General features: G+C 46.1%; 3 protein-coding genes across 7 annotated transcripts in view; 2 read left to right on the forward strand and 1 right to left on the reverse strand.

Moving 5' to 3' along the window:
* The first annotated feature begins 758 nt into the window (after positions 1–758).
* Positions 759–4,811, forward strand: LOC105907651 (docking protein 5-like). 4 transcript variants are annotated; one of them, XM_031567793.2, is made up of 7 exons: positions 759–1,131; positions 1,612–1,719; positions 1,866–1,980; positions 2,517–2,633; positions 3,277–3,466; positions 3,984–4,100; positions 4,246–4,811. In XM_031567793.2, the coding sequence occupies exons 1-7, from the start codon at positions 1,066–1,068 to the stop codon at positions 4,265–4,267; spliced, it is 735 nt and encodes a 244-aa protein (XP_031423653.1). In that variant the 5' UTR covers positions 759–1,065; the 3' UTR covers positions 4,268–4,811. The 4 variants fall into 4 exon arrangements, with proteins under 4 accessions (XP_031423653.1, XP_031423654.1, XP_031423651.1 ...); XM_031567791.2 differs by having other exon boundaries at positions 761–1,131; positions 1,612–1,773; XM_031567792.2 differs by having other exon boundaries at positions 764–1,131; positions 1,612–1,773; positions 3,984–4,134.
* A 662-nt stretch (positions 4,812–5,473) lies between these two features.
* nat8l2 (N-acetyltransferase 8-like 2) lies at positions 5,474–7,864 on the reverse strand. Its single transcript, XM_012836213.3, has 2 exons — positions 7,232–7,864; positions 5,474–7,026 (listed from the first exon to the last, which is right to left on the reverse strand). Coding segments are annotated over exons 1-2 (678 nt in total). The 5' UTR covers positions 7,233–7,864; the 3' UTR covers positions 5,474–6,349.
* A 267-nt stretch (positions 7,865–8,131) lies between these two features.
* Positions 8,132–13,423, forward strand: part of slc12a5a (solute carrier family 12 member 5a) — a 207,369-nt gene continuing 202,077 nt past the window's right edge. For both annotated transcript variants that reach the window (XM_042707825.1, XM_031567787.1), the window contains exon 1: positions 8,132–8,637. In XM_042707825.1, coding sequence (XP_042563759.1) covers positions 8,472–8,637 — 166 coding nt within the window. In that variant the 5' untranslated portion in view covers positions 8,132–8,471. The remainder of the gene's footprint in view (positions 8,638–13,423) is intronic.

Below are 13,423 nucleotides of genomic sequence, written 5' to 3' on the forward strand. Positions count from 1 at the left end.
TCAGGTATTAAAGGCACAAACACGGTGTGCTTTGATCTTTTTATGGTGACCTGAGGTGGGCCCAGCCAGACCCCTAATAGGCACCCACCTCCTGACTTATTCATCACAGCGCACAGGAAGTATATTTAATTCATAGGGGGGGCCTTGGTATTTATAGGTCGGACTTGAGCATTTCTTAAGCTACAATACATCCCATTCCAATTCACAAGCACACAGCGAGGAACCAAGTAGATATGTGTGTGCTGTGTGTCAACTGATTGATCTCCCCATTTAACTTTCCTGTAGGTCACCTGCTAGAGCAAGGTGTTAACAAGACCGAGATCATGACTTCTGTTTCCTAGGGAACACTGATGTATAAAATCCGAAGTATACCTAACCAGCATGGCTTTATGTGCTCTGATGTGCATCTGATATGCCTAACCACAGTGTGACACCAAACCCCACTGAACTCCACCACAAACTGTATTGAAGCACACGCATCATGGTAATGGTTTCTTTTGTAGGTACAGCATATGGTCAGATCTTCTCAGATCTCCTTGCTCAATCAAAGGTCATGTTGAAATTAGACAGGACGCTGTGTGTGTGTGTGTGTGTGTGTGTGTGTGTGGTGATAACACTCCCCTTGGCCCGTCAGCTTTTTAAAAACCTGGCAAGGCGCGACATTCCTCCGGCAGGCAGGAGGTTTCTTGCCCGCTCTGGTCCAAGTCTCAGGAGTCACTTTATATCTCTCTCTCTCTCTCCACGACTCCCAGCCAGTCACCCTGTGGTGTGTCTCACCCCGCCTGACTCCCTGGAGATATCTGCCTGCTGGGGCAGGGGTAGGGGTAGGGGCAGGAGCAGAGGTAGAGCCGGGTCTAAATCTGCCCCAGTGCCCACCGCTGCTCTTAGAGGCGCTACAGAAGACTTGGAATCTGAGGGTAGTAGACAGACTCATATGAAGAGCAAAACTGACTCAGAGAGCTAATAACCAGCATCTGAGGATACACATACAAAAAAACACACACACACACACACACACACACACAGGGTGAAGACACACTCATACACACAGAAACACGGAGCAGAATGGATTCAGAGTTCTCTGATATTCTTAAACAAGGTTATGTGAAAATTCGGAGAAGGCATTTTTGGGTAAGTAAACTTTCAACTGTGTGTGTGTGTGTGTGTGTGTGTGTGTGTGTGTGTGTGTGTTTGTGTTTGTTTGTGTGTGTGTCTGTGTGTTTATGAAAATTAGAGAGAGAAAATAGCAAGAGAGGAAGAGATAAGGAGAACACTATGGTTGTTACAGATCTGATTGCTGAGGATGTAAACAGAGTGTGAGGAGTGTGTGTGTGAGGCTGCTGGATCCTGCTTGTTTGGCTGCTGTTTCTATGTGCGCCCAGTGTGCAGCTGTGTTTATCACACCGTCAATGATTCATCGAGAAGATGGATGTCAATCATTAATGTAGTCATATATCTGCTTGTTACGAAAGAAGCTTATGATTTAACGATAACAGTCTGATTGAGGTTGAGAAACATCCGGAACATTTGTGCGGAAAGCTTGACTTTTCTGATACAGAAAAGTGATTGCACTTCCAAAATAAAATATCGTATCGTCATATCCTCTGGCAGATCTCTCAGGGATGCTGGCTTGTGTTTAAGAAGGCTTCCGGTAAAGGGTCGAACAGACTGGAGAGATACCCGAACGAACAGGCCTCCAACTTCCACTGCCAACAAAAGGCAAGGCTATCATCACAAGATGGCCATATGAAAAACAAAAGCTCCAGATATAACGTAACTCAGTCTTATTCAGCTTCCGTTTTAGCCCTTTTATCTGGTAACAAATGGACGAACAGACAATGTGAACATCTTCATCTTCCTCACAGGTGATAGACCTAACAGATGTCTTCAGCATCAGCAGACCACCAAAGGAGAAGAAAAAGTATGCCGTGCTGTTGAGGTTCACTGATGACAACACGCTAACCTTTACCTGTGACTCAGGTGTGACAGCGGCATTAGTTCTATATAGTTATTTCTATTTCTGCTTATTTATTAGGTGCCATAGAAAGGCGTAATTTAGGATTAGGTTACAGGGCTGCTTGCTTGTTTATGTATTGGGGGATTATGGCTCTATTCGTTTGACAGACGCTTCAAATTTAAAGTGAGTTGCGGAACCAGTATGGTAAACATTGTTTATCTCTATGTGTGCTCCCTGGGAATTCAGCCTGTTGTGGTGTTGGTGTTGTTAACACCACCATCTGCCGAGCCACAGAAATATGTTATTCCACTAAACAACAATAGTCATTTAGCAAGGGATGAGTACGTCATATACAGTAATTATTCTCCTCATCAAGGTCATATTAAGCTGCATCTTAATGGCATTTAAAATACTGTCTGTGTGTGTGTATGTGTCGTCTTTCTGTGTGTATGTGTGTGTGTGTGTGTGTGTGTGTGTGTGTGTGTGTGTGTGTGTGTGTGTGTGTGTGTGTGTGTGTGTGTGTGTCGTGTCTGATGTCTTTTCTCCCCACATCCCTCAGAGAAAGAGGCTGCGGACTGGCATAAGGTTCTCCACAGAGCATGTGTTCAAGATGAGCTGGGCACCGTCAGCAGCGGAGAGCCAGACCTGCTGGCCTCCTCCCTCAGACACCAGTGTGGTACGTCCCGCAGATCCTCTGCGTCATCTACACCAGATCTGGCCCTGATCTGGCACAGATACGTCTAGATCCATACCCAATCTGCCCTGATCTGGCACAGATACGTCTAGATCCATACCCAATCTGCCCTGATCTGGCACAGATAATCTCGATCCATACCAGGGCCAAAACAAGACCATAGGGCCAAAACAGAGCCAAAGTCAGCTGCCACCTGTGATGCACTAAGAGTCTGCTCTCAGGGTTTAAAACAACTTATGACTGCAAGTCTGGCTATTATTATCTATTACTATGGATTATTACAAATATGCTGGGTAATAAAACTCTCCCATAACAGGTTGCACAGCTGCGCTCTGCCTTCAGGACATTCCAGGATATATCTTTGGCACATAGACTGTATAACTGAACTACCAGAGATGTTTTACATTTCTTTTAGCTTATTGTAATTGATCTGATGTTAATAATAGGCTTTGCTGTCTGGAAAAACATGCTTGAGACAATACACAGTTAGAACTAGGGTACTTTAAAAAATAAAAAAAAACTGATAACTGTTTTGAGTGTCTAATTAAACCATGCCTATTTTGACAAGCACTTTGTATCGTTTGGCACTAGCAGAATATGCGTGTTATCCGTCTTCCACCTCCAGAGCGGTTCCGTGTGTGTCTACTGCCGTGCAAAGGTCTGGTGATGTCAGGCGAGTGCGTTCTGCAGGTCGGCTCGAAGGCAATCTCTCTTTGGGACGCACGGAACCCCCGTCTCAAACTCGCGTCTTGGCCTCTGATGTGGCTGCGACGCTTTGGACGCGACCGCACCTGGTTCACCTTTGAAGCGGGCCGGTTGGTAAAAATCCATCTTATTTCGGGATGTATCTCAGTTAAACATGGCCAGATATACCTGTATTAGGCACACTATCTGTAGTCCAATGAGAGAAAACAAAAACCTCTTGACTACGAACACAAGAGAGAGCTACAGGAAGTAATGAACAGTTTGAATCAGAATGAACCCATTAAGATGATTGTAAAGGCACCCCTCATTGCCGAGGAGTGTTATCCTGTGTGTGTGTGTGTATGTGTGTTTGTGTGTGTGTCTTATTTACCCGATAGTCAGATTTACTGAGGCCACTGGGATCATTTGTTTCAGTGATAAGGTAGGAATGTAAACAAATCGGTTAAACAACTAGGTACCTTTCAGCGGCCTTCAACAACTGCCAAGTTCATTCAGTGTTAGCCTGTCTATTTGAACACGGTTGGAGAGATGGGTCATTTATGAATTTTGTAAATGGAGTCCTGCGTTGCACTTTTAACTGTTGTGTGAACGAATCTAAATCCTCCGTCTCTTCTGCGTCTCTCTCAGTTTGTGTGAGACAGGGGAGGGCTTCTTCAAATTTCAAACACTGGAAGGAGAGGCCATCTATCAGAAAGTGCACACAGCAGTGCAGTCCATCATCCAACAGCAGGACTGCCCTCCCAGGTAGCCCAGTCCACCAGGTTACCTGTCTGCCCAGGTGAGCCTCAGGTGTGCCTTCTCACCTGTGAAACACCTGTAAGTCATGGCTTCAGACCCTCAGGAGAATGTACTAAAATGATTGTACTAATAATATGTTTTACCCACACAGGATCGTTGAGGGGCACATATGAAGGTGACTTCTGAAGCAACTCCATGGTCCAGATTTGTAAATAGCTCAACCTGCTCTTTTTTGGGTACACCAGCTCCCTCTAGTGGATAAACAATGCATCACTCAATAGACGTCACTAAATAAATGGTTGAACATAACATTTACAAAAAAACATTACATTATCACAAAAACTGATTTTTTTCCCTTTAAGTTTAATAAAATGTGTTTTTAAAAATTGCTACAAAATTATTTGAACATTACTGATCATTAAATTAACTTTCGAAAGTTGTCATATTTGTTCCTCGGTTTCATTAATTTGTTAAAACAGACTTTTGCAAACTTCTACACTATCAGCAGTACAGACTGTCGTATAAAATGACAAATAAAGCACATTTGTAAGAGGGTAGAATTTCACCAAATTTGCGGGAAAGGTTGCATCAATGTTAGTTGTCTGTTTTCACTGATTGATAATGACACCATACTCTGTAACCGTCTTTAATAACACTGCAGAGAGAAGCGTATCAAAGTGAGATTTTATGTAATAAAAAGTGATTTATTAATTAGCACCAATGATCATTACAGTACTTGAGATGGCATGCCATCACACGCAATGCCAAACTCATAAAGGCAACCGAAGATGAGAGAGGGAGAAAGATGACAAGAAGGAGGGATAATATTCACAGACATACAGATGTGTATTTACGAGTTGAGAGAAAAAACCAGGAGGGGTTCAGGGAGCTGTGGCACTCATGAGGACCTGGGCTCTAATCTTTTCTGGGATCATTTCACAGACCAGCTCCCCGTCTCTCACTCCCTCATTTCCTGTCATGTCTGCAATGTCTCGTTTCAGAAATGGCTCCATGATGAACAAAAACAGCAAGACTTCAAAACTCTTCACTTAAAATACCATTTTGCCCATCCTCTCCAACCTCATACACTCCAAAAGAGTAAAAACACCACAGGCAAATTCCTATAAGATCAGCAACATTTTCTGTGGCCAATATGTGGTCTTTTGCCCTTCAGGGATACGTCTTTTTTTCAGATAACATAATGGAAGAATAATAAGGTTCATCCACTTCATCATTTACCTTTAAGACTACAAAGAGCCAAAGGCTGAAGCAACATCTATGGAATGCATGTAGCACATTAAGACTAGCTGAAGCTATTCCATTTTGCTTCATGCAGCTAATGAAACACCGTTGGGCTCGACTCATTCTAATCTTTGTTGTTTTTACAGATGTTTTTACTTTGTTGCCATGGTGAATGGAATATTTTGATTATCAGCATTCTGCCTCTGAGAGGGGCCAATAATGTCTGACTTCCTTCAGCACACTCAATCCCAGTTGAGGTCTTTCAGACGTCCCAGAAGAAGTGAAACTTTAATTAAATCCTTTGTCATAACACTGTCATAACTATGTCATGGTAGACACCATATCCTGGCATCAGTGTGTATCCATGGGAATTACAGAGTGATGTTAACATCATGTGTAATTGTAATAACAGCTCTAAAGGAGTCTGATGATATGCTATCTCATAATACATCACATTTATATAGCGCTTTTCACAGTTCTCAAAGCGTGTGGCCTAATATGTCATGGTGCCTCCAAACTCTATAGCTCCCTCTAGCAACAATACTGAAAGTCACACCAGGTTAGGTTTTTCCCCAACAATGATTTGCCTAACCACATTTTTCTAGATTAATTAACAACTTGAGAAAGTGTGTCCAAATGTCAACTGTCCTTGTGCCTGGGACATGAGATTTTCAAGATGTCAGGAACATTTCTAGATGCACAGGCTGCTTCTTAACTGTGTCCTGTTCAGTCTCACTATTTGAAAGTCCCTCATGTGATAATTATATTGAGACACAATTATGCCCATTGGATTACTGTCCCTAGGAGGAAATCTAGAAAACAGGGAGAGACGTTGAGGCTACCACATTCGCACAGCGTTTCAATCACCAAATACTCTATTGTCCATCCTGTGGAAAGACGCCTACATAATACATAGCTAAGTGGTTTCCTTTTAACTAGTTCTTTCATAACTAGTCCAGTCAGGGCAGAGGTGAATTCTGTTTGATTTAAATCACGGACTGGTGGTCGTGATGTCACAGGGTTTTCTCCATCCTCAGAATGATGACCCTGGTGAGGCTGGTGACCCAGTGGGGTGACTCTGTGGTGGTGTGAGTGTGTGTAAGCGTGAAGCCCATTTTGTTGTACAGCGCCACCGCAGATGTCTGAGTGGAGCTCGTTTCCAGGACAACCTTGGAGAAGCCGCGCTCCTTGCAGAAGTCAACGGCGGTCTGGGCCAGTCGGGTTCCGAGGCCCGTGCGGCGACTCGCCGATGACACAATCATGCGAAACAGCTCGCCGTATCGCTGTCCACTACCGGCCTCTGTTTTACCCGTCACGGCCACCATGCCCATACACTCCGACCTCCCGTTCACCTCTGTGTCCGCCACAAAGAAGCAGTTATCGGCATCGCTGAGGTAGCTGCTCTGGATGTCTTGCATGTCAGTGCGTAGTCTCTCCCTGACAAATCCAGCGTACAACTCATGGCAGCAGTAATAAACTAGTCCGAGCCAGGCCCCACCGGTGCAGGCAGCAACGACCCAGCCACCCATCAGGAATCCCCCCGCAGATAGGAACAAAGTGAGCCCGAGGTAGAGCGGCTGGAGCATGGCGTGGGTGAAGGAGGGGTTGATGTGCTCCTGAATCCCGTCGCGAAACAACGCTCTGATGGCATCTCCATCGGTGGTCCGGAACCGTCTGATCACCACATGCACTGCAGGAAAATCACTATTAACGACACTAAAATACCTCACAGCAATCCCTGCATAGCCAGTCTATATACTTCAAATGATGCCATTTGCATTGTGATGCATGAAACCAACTGAAAGCCATTCGACCGGCCAATTATTGCACTTACACTAGTGACAAACTTTGTAGTCCAGATACACATAATCACTGTCTGAGACAAGAAAACTTACTTTTGTTCGAACTCTCGAGTCTTTCCCCTGCTCCTGCTTGATTGTTAAGAGCCTAGCCAACTCCAACACTTAAAGGGGTTGCCTTGCTTATCGAACAAAGGCGAATCGATAAATCAGCCGTTCTCTTTTTTACCCCCAAAGAAGCAAAGGAGCTCAATTCTAAGATTGAGCTTGAACGTGATAGTATGTGTTCAAAGTTCATAAGCGACTTTCGTGACGGAGCATACGCTGTCAGCACGCAGATTAGCCCTGGACTCAACTCCAGTCATTTATTTACCAAATCAGTTCAGTGAGGACAGATGCCCATGTTGCTACTCTTCTTCTTCCCTTTCACTATTACGTGTAGTGGTGGTGAACAACGAAAGCGCTATCGCCATCTAGTTGGCTACAAGTGTTTCACTAGTTGTCCACCACATCTCTGAATCCTTCATACTTGTGCTTGTGCAGATGAATAGCTACAGTACATAGTCAGACGTTAACACAGAGTTTTAATTGGGTGTTATTAATCCGTAGGCCCTATTGGTATTAACCGATTGTCTATGAGATGAGGTTGCATTGAAACTTGGCAAAATGTCTTTTGGATTTATGAGTTTGTTGTAGGCTGTTGTTCTGGTCTGTATAGCTAACTTATTTTATAAGCAAATGCCGACAGAAAACAATTCAGCAAAAGCATACACACAACACGTGAGTATGATTACTCAACAGCTTCAATAAATAATACAAAAATTATAATTGGACTGTAGCATTGTTTTAGTAAAAGCCTATTCATCCACCCTTTTTTAAAAGAATGACAGCTCCTATGGCCGAAGGATTTCATATCCGTCTGTAAAAACACAGTTAAAAACGAACTCCCTTTAACTGCAATGTTCTGTCACGGTGTCAGGTCATAATTCCAGGTATTGATTCATCGACAGCACCTTTCACCGGCTCTAGGACCCGGATGCGCAGCTGTTCTAAGACACCGGTTGATGTAAAGCTCACCACTCATTCAACATCTCGTATGAGCAGACAATAAGAGCGAGTCTCGGCTCGGGACTCGCGTACAGGACAATAGAACCACCCGTAGATGTGAGCGAATAAGGCTTCACAGCTCTCAGATTGACTTGTTAGCTTGTGACACGCAGTGCTCTGTGGTCTGCGGGATCTTCCGACATCTGCATCCGCGGCGAATTCCTCCACCGCGCCACGCCAGCGAGACAGAAGCCGCGTCGCCCGTCTCCACCCGTGAGGCACCGACATCATGAGCCAGAGGTTCACGGTGACCGCTTTCTCAAAGAGTAGTGACGGCGAGCGCTGCGCGGCAGACATGCAGGGCGAAGTGAACCAGCTGTTCGAAGGGGATGAACCCACGCCGGGCGCATCACACAAAGACGGTGCTAGCACACTCACCGAAGACCCGCCCGGAGGTAGGATGCACAAGTTCCTACGGTAGCCTACCTGTGGTCCAACATACTTAAAGTCTGAGCCGCAGACTCGTAGCGGAGTCTGGGCTGCCGGGCATGAATGCCAGAATATTTGTGTGACTGGAATTCTAAATGACACATTGACATTCCGCAAAGGTCTGACACATCTGCATCTACAGGTGCATTAGGCAAAACACACAACCTCTGTCTGCCCTCCCAGGTTGATGAGACACATTGCTGGGAATACAATAATTCAACTTTACCAATGAAGGCAAAAAAATTATCCTGAATCTAGGCATGAGTTCTCTCTTTTTAAAATGGAAATTCTTCTTAAGAACCACTCATCATATTGTGCTGCATTTTTTGGAATATGTTTGAGTTGCATTTATGATGGAAAAATGACAGACCTGGCTAATGCCAGGTTTTGGCTTGTGGCAGGGTTCCTAGTATTAGGTTGTGCTGTGTGGTTGGCCCACTGGGCCAGCATAGGGGTTGGGTTGGGTTGCTGTAGGATAGCCAGATATGCATGAGTTTGCAGCTTCATTCTGCAGTGTCAGAGACAAGGCTATGGGAGGCAGGCTTCTCGGGTAGCCGTGTGTAGGTGTGTATACGCATGTGTGTGTGTGTGTATTACCCTTCAGTCCTGGTCGTCAATGACAATTTAGCAGCATATAACCGACAAACATGACTCACAGTCGGCTGTTTTGAATCTGTTAGAAATTAAAAAAGAAAAAAACTTTGTATGCTTCTGATTAAGCAGCTGTGAGTGAGAAAAATCACACTATAAAAATGGTGAGAACAGCAAGTTCCTTTAAAGGCTTTTAGTCAATGCTCAGATAGGCGCCATCTTTGGGATGATCTGTCCCTGATGCTGCCCTGTCCTGCCCCCATCCTGTCCACTAGATGCCAGCCGATAGCAGCAGACTCTCAGCCCCTGGGCCAGATCTGGGACTCATCCTGGACATCCTGGGCTAGATCCGGGACTTATTCTGGACTTGTTCTGGGCCAGGACTGGGACTTATTCTAGACTTGTTCTGGGGTTTATTCTAATATTGTTCTGGTCCAGATCCGGGACTTATTCTGGACTTGTTCTGGGGCTTATTCTAATATTGTTCTGGTCCAGATCCGGGACTTATTCTAGACTTGTTCTGGGCCAGGACTGGGACTTATTCTGGATGTGTTCTGGGCCATATCTGATTCTGAGTCAGCTGCCATCACTGGCGTTTGTGTGCGTGTGTGTGTGTGTGTGTGTTTGCGTGCGTGTGTGTGTGTGTTTGCGTGCATGTGTGTGTTTGCGTGCGTTGCCAGCAGACTGGATGTGTGCAGCTTTGCAGAGCTGTCGTCTGTTAAATTAAAATTTGGCACGGAAACTCTCTTGTTTGCTTTGAGCCAGTGTGTTTGTAAGGATATAACACTACTCAAGGAACACACAAATCCTCTCCTAGTTGAGTGTACAAATGAAAAACATCATAGTATCTCAATATTTGATGCTATTACAGTAATATGTAAAATGCACATTGAACATCATCAAGCAACGTGGATTAAGTGTCTTTCACTGTGGACTCTATAGCTATATGTTTTCTTAAGTCAGATCAACTATATGAAAACTTTGATCAGAGCATGTAGCAATTTCAACATTTTACTTCTAATTTTACGACTTATTATAATATGGCTTCCTCAGCATCATGACCACAATCCTCAAGCATTCTAGCACAGACGGAATGGATTTGCAGGTCCGTTCTCATGGTGGTATTTGATCATGGAGTCTCTGGTAATGCTTGCTACTACTAGTATTCTGTTACTCAGTGAAATACTGGGTGGTGTGTGTCGATAGCAGAAGAGCCGTGAGTGAATCAGACACTGAGGTGTTGCATGTGTGTGTGTGTGTGTGTGTGAGAGAGAGAGAGAGAGAGAGAGAGAGAGAGAGAGAGAGAGAGAGAGGGTGAGACAGAGTGTGTGTGTGGAAATGGAAGTGTGTGTGTGTGTGAGAAAGAGAGAGAGAGGATGAGAGAGTGTTTGTGTGTGGAAATGTAAGTGTGTGTATGTGTGTGTGTGTTTGTGTATGTGAGAGAGAGAGAATGAGATAGTGTTTGTGTGTGTGTAAATGTAAGTGTGTGTGTGTGAGACAGAGAAAGAGAGAGATAATGAGAGAGTGTTTGTGTGTGTGTGTGTGTGTGTGTGTAAATGTAACTGTGTGTCTGTGTGTGAGAGAGAAAGAGAGAGAGAATGAAAGAGTGTTCGTGTGTGTGTGTGTAAATGTAACTGTGTGTGTTTGTGTGTGTGTGTGAGAGAGAGAGAGAGAATGAAAGAGTGTGTGTTTGTGTGTGTGAGAGAGAGAATGATAGTGTGTGTGTGTGTGTGAGGTATTGCGGGCTCTCTGTGGAGGCCCCGTTGATTGGCCGGTGCTGCAGCCCCTGACAGGTCTCCATTATGAAAGGGTCCACGGAGCCAATGATTCATTTTGATTTCGGCTTCCACCTGTCAGAGGAGCACAGAGAGGGGCCCGCCCAGGGACCAGTCTGTCTTCCACACATGCTGCCATCACTTTCTGTATGGAACACTGTATGTCCTCTCTTCTCCTCCGGTCCTCTCTGCTCCTCATGTCCTCTCTACTCTTCTCTTCTCCTCCGGTCCTCTCTACTCCTCCTGTCCTCTCTACTCTTCTCTTCTCCTCCGGTCATCTCTACTCCTCCTGTCCTCTCTACTCTTCTCTTCTCCTCCGGTCCTCTCTACTCCTCCTGTCCTCTCTACTCCTCTCTTCTCCTCCGGTCCTCTCTGCTCCTCATGTCCTCCCCTGTCCTCTCTACTCCTCTCTGCTCCTCATGTCCTCTCCTGTCCTCTCTACTCCTCATGTCCTCTCTACTCCTCTCTACTCCTCTCTACTCCTCCTGTCCTCTCTGCTCAATCATGTCCTCTCCTCTCCTCTCTACTCCTCTCTACTCCTCCTGTCCTCTCTGCTCCTCATGTCCTCTCCTGTCCTCTCTGCTCCTCCTGTCCTCTCCTGTCCTCTCTACTCCTCCTGTCCTCTCTACTCCTCCTGTCCTCTCCTCTCTGCTCCTCCTGTCCTCTCCTCTCCTCTCTACTCCTCTCTACTCCTCCTGTCCTCTCTACTCCTCATGTCCTCTCCTCTCCTCTCTACTCCTCCTGTTCTCTCTACTCCTCCTGTCCTCTCTACTCCTCCTGTCCTCTCGACTCCTCCTCTCCTCTATACTCCTCCTGTCCTCTCCTGTCCTCTCTACTCCTCTCTACTCCTCCTGTCCTCTCTACTCCCCCTTTCCTCTCTACTCCTCCTGTCCTCTCCTGTCCTCTCTACTCCTCCTGTCCTCTCTACTCTTCTCTACTCCTCCTGTCCTCTACTCCTCCTGTCCTCTCTTCTCCTCCTGTCCTCTCCTGTCCTCTCTACTCGTCCTGTCCTCTCTACTCTTCTCTACTCCTCCTGTCCTCTCTACTCCTCCTGTCCTCTCTTCTCCTCCTGTCCTCTCCTGTCCTCTCTTCTCCTCCTGTCCTCTCCTGTCCTCTCTACTCCTCTTCTCCTCTCCTTTTCTTTCATCTCTCTGCAGACACCCATATTCAAGTTTGTCTCTGCTTTTCTCAGGCATCTTCTGTGTTCTCATCTCTCTTCTGTTCTCCTCTCAGCTCCTGTCCTCTTCTTCCCTTTCTCCTCTTTTCTCCTCGCCCTCCTTTTCATTGGCTCCCCGTGTCCTCTCATCGCCTTTGCCCTCCTCGCCACTCCTCTCTCTGTCTGTCTTCTCTCTTCTTGTTTCTCTTTTTTTCTCTCTCTCTATGAAACCCATCCTGATTCTTAACACGTTTGCCACAGTCAGGGGAGGTAAACTCTATCAGCTCGCCCGTGTAGGAACTAAATGACCAATGTGTCCGCGTGTTCCTCTGAATGTGAGGAGCGCTTTTGGGGGAGCGCACAGGCGGTCGCCAGGAGACAGAGCAGCCTTGCACAGTGAGAGAGAGAGAGAGAGAGAGAGAGAGAGAGAGAGAGAGAGAGAGAGAGAGAGAGAGAGGGAGAGAGACCCTCGTCTCTGGTTCAGAGGCAACAACGTTTCCATGGCAACAGCAGCCTTCACCTTCTCCGATCGGAGTGGAGATTGGTTGCTGTAAGGACAAGGATGGAAGAGATTGAGTGTGATTTATAAAAGAACACACACACACAGACACACAGACACACACACACACACACACACACACACACACACACACACACACACACACACACACACACACACAGAGGTAAGAGTCAGACTTGTACCTCTGCCCCAATCAGGTTTGGGCAGATTGGGGAAGAGGTACAAGTCTCGTCCATCCCAACCTCACTGTCAGGCAACTTGATTCTGTAATGGACCCAGCACTGATCCGGCCCTTACCCGGCCCTGATCTGGCCCTGATGCGGCCCTGATGCGGTGCAGATCAGGTCTGCCTCACAGAGTGAATGCACATCAGACAGGCCTGACAGCATCTTAGCTGCGGGGCTTCATCCCATCCCCTCAGCCATCAGTCCAGTCCTACACGCAGACCTTGGATCAGTCCAGTCCTACACGCAGACCTGGGATCAGTCCAGTCCTACACGCAGACCTGGGATCAGTCCAGTCCTACACGCAGACCTGGGATCAGTCCAGTCCTACACGCAGACCTTCATGAATGTTTATGTGACTACTATGTATGGCTAGGCTAATACAATAGCAGTGGCCCTACCTGTTTTTGAAGAGCTGGTGAAAGGTCCTTGAGTCGTATGCAGGAGTGCTGTCTCTCTGCAAGCTGGCTTTTCTGTCTCTATCGA

The sequence above is a fragment of the Clupea harengus genome, chromosome 5, assembly GCF_900700415.2.
Source record: "Clupea harengus chromosome 5, Ch_v2.0.2, whole genome shotgun sequence".
Taxonomy (NCBI): domain Eukaryota; kingdom Metazoa; phylum Chordata; class Actinopteri; order Clupeiformes; family Clupeidae; genus Clupea; species Clupea harengus.